The sequence below is a fragment of the Saccopteryx leptura genome, chromosome 1, assembly GCF_036850995.1.
Source record: "Saccopteryx leptura isolate mSacLep1 chromosome 1, mSacLep1_pri_phased_curated, whole genome shotgun sequence".
NCBI classification, from domain to species: domain Eukaryota; kingdom Metazoa; phylum Chordata; class Mammalia; order Chiroptera; family Emballonuridae; genus Saccopteryx; species Saccopteryx leptura.
In genome coordinates this window covers 269,813,773-269,820,646 of record NC_089503.1, presented here as the reverse complement: position 1 = coordinate 269,820,646, position 6,874 = coordinate 269,813,773, and the positions used below count along the sequence as shown (strand labels likewise).

Sequence of the window (6,874 nt, the reverse complement as noted above, 5' to 3'; positions counted from 1 at the left end):
TAGAGGTGAGCACCTGGGTGGGGAGCATGGGCTTGGGAGTTAGTTCTTAGTGTCACGGGGTTCTGACACCTTTGCCTCAGCTTGGTGACTTATCTGCTGGTTTAAATAGGTTGGTCTGTGCTTTGGGCTCCAGTCATCAACCCGGTTTAGCAGGTGGATTTTCTGCTACTAGAAGATCCTAATGTGCCTCAGGAGGGAGTGCAGCCCTGACACTCTGGCCTTGGACTTCTGGCCTCCAGACCCAGAGAGCACACCCCTGTTGTCATACATGCCAAGCAGTGCTGTTAGTGCAGCCCCGATACTGAGCAATCACAGTGCAGTCACCCTAAACCCCCAGGGCTCAGAATGCAGTAAAGCGTGGGGCCAAGGTAAACAAAATAGCATATGACCCTTGGTGGCTCTTTTTACACTCTAAGTTTTCACATAAAACAGACCATCATCTCCATCAATTTAATTATGGGTGGGAAGGGTAGAATAATGATGTAGTGGTAAATATTTGGGTTCCCACATACCTTTGCACCCAGTATCTAGGGTTTTCACACCCCAGAAGAGAGTGAGGCCAAAAAGCTCAGGGCTTGCCTCACAGAAAGGGGTCATGGGCCCGATGACCTCTCCACGCCAGAGGCCCAATGCCCATGGGCACTGGGCGGGGCTCCTTCTCAGGACAAGTGGGTGCAAGGAGGCCGCAGGCTGAGCAAGGCACCTGAGCAGCACCCTCCTGGGCGGGGCAGGTGTTTTCCTTTCCCTGCTCAGAGCTCTGAGCTGGACAGGGAGAGCAGGCGTGACAGCAGTGAGTTACCTGGCCTGTGGCTCCTGCATGGTCGACTTGTTAAGACACACTTGGGGAGCATGTACACTCATAGAGCCTGACTGAGGGGCCGGTGGTCAGTGTGTTTATGTGCGTGCATTTGTGTACCTCAGTCCCAGGGTGAGTCCAGCATGTGTTTGTATTTTCTGAGTTCTTGGCTGAGCCACATGCACGGACATGTGAGTGCCTGTGTGCACTGTCTTCAGGTGAGCCCAGCATGTGCACGAGTATATGTTTTGAATCCCTGTGTGAACCCAGCGTGTACGTGTCAGTGATTTCGGAGAAGCAGGGCAGCCTCGCCCATGGCTGTGGGTGAGAACCCCACTCCTCGTGAACTGCTGTGAGAAGCACAACATCCCTACATGTGCCTGTGCCCCGGACACAGGATGCCTGTCCTCCAGTGTTGCTCTAGGCTCCACAAGGACACATGGTCCAGCGCCCCTGCCTCTGGGTACAGCGTAAGCTCTCGGTACCTGTCCTTGCTGACACACCTACACATGTGCTTTGCCCTCCCTGCCTCGTCCCCAACACTGGGCACAAGGGGAGGGGCTGCCAGAGGCTCAGAATACCTCAGAGGTCCAGTGTTTGCTGGGCTTGAGGGAGAGGTCAGGAGCAACTGCTCCCATGCCTGCATTCAAGGAAAGATCTTGGAGGTTGCTAAATACAAACCAAACAAGACAAAGAATTGGAGTTTACCAAATAAAAGAAAGAAGAGAACAGGAAGGCCCCCTGGAGGTTACTTTCTGGAAAGGGCTACTTCCCATGGGTTAGCTTCCGTAAGGCTGGGCATCCTGAGGCTACCTGAAACTCATGCCACCCGGCACCGCAGAACAAGGCCCTGTGTGGAAGTGGGGTCTCTGTGGGTATCGTCAGAGTCAAGCTGGAGATGAGATAGGCTGGACCAGGTGGGTCCTGAGCCCACGGACACGGGCCTTATATATAAAGGGAGATTTGACATAGACACTGGGAGTGGCCACAGGATGACAAAGACAGAGAGGGGGTGATGTGGCCACAAGCCCAGGGATATCTGGGGCACCAGCCGCTGGAAGGGGCAGGAGGGAAGCCCCCACTACAGCCTCAGGAGGGAGTGCAGCCCTGACACCCTGCCCTTGGACTGCTGGCCTCCAGACCCAGAGAGCACACCCTGTGGTCCACACTGTGTGATGCTTCATCAGGGCAGCCAGAGATGGGGCACTCAGAGCGCAGTCACCCAGGCCCCCCAGGGCTCAGAACGCAGGTGGCACAGGGCCTGTGGGTGCCATCGAAGGAGCTGGACACTCCCCTCAGGTCTAAGGAGCCTGTGTACAGCCCCTAGGAACACTATTTCAAAGCGGCCTGGAAGACACCCACTTCTTCACTTCCCCCGTCCCCTCAAGTGGCTCCCATGGACTCCAAACCTTTGCATCATCAATGTTACCTTCAAAAAGCGGCATTTCTTTCTTATTTCTGGGTAGAAATGGGGAGTAAAAGCAAAACGCAACATTCTTTAACAGGTGCAGTGTGTACTGTTTTCACATTTGGCTGAAAGCTGAGCAGTGAAATGGTACTTTAGTTGTTTACATGAAGACCTCAAGGTATGCTAGACTCTTAGCTTCAGTTAGAAAATCACAGCACAACCGAAAAGAAACCAGCCAGACATGGAACGCGTGAGGGCGGTGGGTCACCAAGCGGCCCAGGAGGGGAGCAGGTAGGTGCAGGCCACACGACCCTGGGGAGGGAATTTTGCTGATATAGGGTCTACCTGCGGTACTTAGACACACAGAGTTAAAAATAAGCAGATTTCATCTGCAGAGACTTAAACTTCCTTTTACGCCCGACGAGAGCGGGGAAAGGATGACAATGCAGCTACTGGTGATACAGAAGACCTAGCATGCAGCCATGCAGAACGGTCCCCAGGTGCTGGTGCAGCCAACCCTTCCAACAAAGAGCCACCATGCAGCTGTGCAGGGCTCGCCAGGCTCCGCCCCGTGTTTGAGAGCCCGGGTGCTGCTGTGAGGGCCTGGGTGGGTGCTGTTCCCTGTGCTCACAGGCAGACCCCTCTCCTGGAATGGCATCTTCAGCGCCCTGCAGGAGACCCCTCGGTGGCTGCCTCGGGCTTCATAGCAGCCTTGGTCCTGAGGCAGGTGTGCTTCTTGGTCAGAGCCGCAAGTTCCTCTCTGGCCCTGGGAATGTCATCCTGTGGTCTTCATCCGAAGGCAGCATGCAGGGGTAAGGAAAACAGACTGAGGCGTGGTTCTCGTCCAAAGCGGTCACCTGGATACTCTCTTGTCCTCCTAGGTCAGTTTTTTCATGCGCCGAGTGTGCTTGTCGACGGTTAAGGTTGTCCGGTCCACGGCAGTGGTGATGTCATCCAAGGCCTCGTCCTGTCGCTCCAGCTCTGCCTCCGCGTCCAAGGCGAGCCCCTTCAGCTTCCCCAGGATCTGCGGAGAAGCACAGGGCAGGAAAGCTGACTGTCCTTAAACTTTCAAAAGTAGACAATGTTTCTTCCCATTAGTTTTGTACTGCTTAAGGAATTTTGTGAGTCAGTGGGGATGATGCTCCCTCTGTGCCCTTGGTGTAGCCCAGAGCCAGAGCTTGGGTTTGGGTCTCAGCTCTGCCACTGACTGGAGATGACATGCTTGTCCCTGGCTGTGCACCAGGCCAAGGGCAGCAGTCTGACCACCAGTTTCCAGGGCACTGCGTTCTAGCCCCACACAGTGTGCCATGTCACTGACGTCTTACCACATCCATGAGGAATTCTGGCTGCAGCAGTGGGGCAACAAGCACAGGAGAACCAGAAACCTGAGGCCGACCACTGGGATCTGAGTTCCAGTCCTGCCCAATCATTGTGCTCACTACTTGTCTACACCCAAGTGCCAACTGCACACATTAAAGCTCAGAAAACAGTATTTAGAAGAAAAGCAAAGTCCTTTTTTTGTCTGTACGCTCACATACAAATACAAAAGGCAGGATGGAACATGGCACAAATAACCCAGTCATACAGTACAGCCTCTCCCACCCCCGCCCTCTCCACTCCCCGGGCCTGAGAAATGAGAGACAAGGGAACTGACAGGAAGCATAGGGCCAGGGCTTCAGGAGGCAGAGAAGGGACCAGGTGAGGATAAATAGAGGGCACAGAAGTGCCGCAAGCCCCACAATGCCACAGGAGAGACTGCTCCAGTACAGCAGCGTCAGGAAAGTGGACCAGGCTGGACCGCGTTGACTCACACCATCCTTCATAGTTTCACACAGCAGTTGGAGCAGCCGCCTTATGGTGAGTCTAAATGTGCTCTGTGCAATGTGCTTTACCTGCTCCTTACAGAGCTTTTTAGGTTTGAAAAATTCAATATCCTCAAGCTGACAAAAGAATGGCTTTACGAGAAACTGTACTGACCATCTACTTGCTGCAAACGTCAATGCCTCTTTTGGGGAAACTTTAGGCCGCTGGGTAGGGGGAGAAGCAGAAACACACTATGAATCGCCAGATTGTCCCAGGGTGGGGGGAGGGGTCAATTGCGCACTGTCACACAGAAATGACGTCAGCAGGGAGCAGCCTAGAAGACCCTCCCCCCCAGGGGACCAAGTCCAATATATTGATAACCCACCAGTATCAGCCCCAGGTCCCACCATGTAGTCTGGGACAACGCTACTCCTGGGAGAGCAGAGTGACTGGCACCGTATGGTATCAGGAGGTAGGGGCAGTACCCATTTGGTCACATGGCAGCTCTGTGCTTAGAATCAGAAGACATGCCTGACCACCTGGCCATCAGCCTGGGTGAGGGCTGCTTCATCTCATTAACAACAATCAAGCCAGGACGACGGCCAGGAGAATAACGAGGTTGGCTCTGTCCCCAGAAATGATGCGGCTCCAGTGAGGTCACACACATGAACAAGCTGTGAAGATTGTGAAGTGCTTTGCAAGGGAATTCAGCCAAGTGTCAGCACTCTTGGATGGCAGGAGTCCGGGGTGCCCATCAGTGAGGGGGTGGGGGTGAGCGGAGCAGAGGCCATGAACAGTCATACACAGGTTAGGGGCAGAGGCAGGATGTGGCCCATGCCTCTCTTCTAATGCACGATCATCACTGGACCCCAGTCACGAGACACGAGTCAACTGCGACCGAGTCCTCAGGCTTGGGAACCACCGTTCTGTTCCCCCTTGGAGCTTCATCAGTGGAATCATTTGAAACCCTGGAAGTGCTCTGGAAAGTACATCGTGGGGTCAGTGGCTCTGGATGCCTGGCTGGCTGACCTAACAAGGGAGGTCTCTTCCCATGTCTCACTCGTATGATCACACAGGGGTGAGGCCCAAACTGCACTAAAAACCACCATTCACCATCATGTCAGGCAGGTCCTTCCAGGCTGTTCTTTGGTAAACTATCTATTCCCATCTGATTTACCTCTGTTTTTAGAGTGGTAACAGGCTGTTCTACCAGGAACGCACACAAAAGTTCCCCTGGGAGACTGGCCTTTGTCGCGCACCTGCACCTGGTTTGACACCCACGAGGTCTCTCTCCTGTGTTGAGTAATGATACAGTACGAACCCCGAGACTCTCTCTGCACCTTCTAAGTCATCGTCAGTCGTTCCAAAGTGTGGTCAAGTTCATTTCCAGTTGACATGTCCCTCAGGAGCACCAGGCCGCAGACTGTGAGCAGTCCCCGTGTGTGTGTGTGTGGGGGGGGGGAAAGGTGGGCTCTCAGCAGCAGCGTGTTGGCCTCAGTGCAAAGCAGGGCACAGCGCTTAGAGAAGAGTCCCCTGAAACCCAAATCCAGACCAGGGCCTGCCAGACAGGCACTGTCAGCAATTACAGTGGTGCCCGCTTCTGCTTCCTTCTGCCCCAATATCCATGCTCGCAGGAAAGTGAAACTGGGGTTGAATGCGCATGCCGAGTTGTTGTCTCCTTATCCCCCAGTCATCCTAGACAAGGCTGAGTTATGGGGCTATTCGGATGTGCTCCCACTGCCCTTTCCTGTCAATCCTCAAAGTCGCTCTGCTTCACAGGCCAGGCTGAGGTGCTGGGCCACCTGTCTCCCTCATGTCTCCCGGTGTGGCCCTGCTGTGATCACCACACAGATAACCAATGTCACAGTGCAATGACTCAGAGGCCACATCACCAAGACACGCAGGCCTTTCACAGCAGGGGAGGTAGGGACCTGACACTGTGCAGCTTGTAGGGCCCTCAGCAACTGTGATAAGATGGCCAGTATGAGGAGAGCCACACTTGTCATTCAAAATTTTCTAGTACTCACATTTTAAAAAGTAAAAAACAGTAAGTGTAATTAACTTTAATAATATATTTTACTTAACCCAGTCATCAATTCCAAATATTACCATTTCAACATGAAATCAATATAAACAATTATTGATGAAACATTTTATATTCTTTTCTACATGCAGTCCCAGCAAGCTGGTGTGAATGTGTACCTATACACAGTATATAGCACATCGCAACTCGGCCCCACTATCTTCCAAGTGCTCAGTGGCCATATGTGACTAGTGGCTACTGTCACATAGCATAGGACCACCTTGCTGCATGACAGCCCTCCCACCAAGTCCTCCCAATTCTGTGCCAGTCCCTCGGCTGGCCAGCTTGCTTGGGAGGATGAGAGACACCTTCCCCAGCCCACAATCAAACGGCGGCCAAGCGGGAACGCTGACATCCCTGAGTCTATGAGGAACCAGCACAGTAGTAACGGGCACAGGCCACTTAGTCTGTGAGCTGATAAGCTGATGCCCAAAGAAGCTAAGCATTCTATTGAGTCTGTGGTGCAAACAAGGGTAGCTTCCTTCGAGTTGATTTTGAAAATGTCTCCAAGAGGATGGCCATAATTACAACACTCTTCCTAGGCACCCTGCTGAGACTCTTGGATACTCTGCACGAGTATACAGTATATAGTATAAAGTGCACTTGAAATTAATTCTAAAAAATACAAGAAAGGTCTTTATTGCTACTGAGTGTACAAAGACAATTCCTAGTAAACTCTCAGAATAATGGTCCCATATCTTTTTCCTTTAAGACAGGGCTTGAAGTAAGTAAAAGGCATTGTGTGCAGTCTATATAACACAGGTGGAAAGAATGGAGGGCAGGA

At 52.7% G+C, this 6,874-nt stretch overlaps 1 protein-coding gene across 2 annotated transcripts in view; it reads right to left on the bottom strand.

Moving 5' to 3' along the window:
- Positions 1–1,470: 1,470 nt before the first annotated feature.
- Positions 1,471–6,874, bottom strand: part of SNAP47 (synaptosome associated protein 47) — a 70,081-nt gene continuing 64,677 nt past the window's right edge. For both annotated transcript variants that reach the window (XM_066352820.1, XM_066352828.1), the window contains exon 5: positions 1,471–3,228. In XM_066352820.1, the coding sequence (XP_066208917.1) occupies positions 3,082–3,228 (147 nt within the window). In that variant the 3' untranslated portion in view covers positions 1,471–3,081. The remainder of the gene's footprint in view (positions 3,229–6,874) is intronic.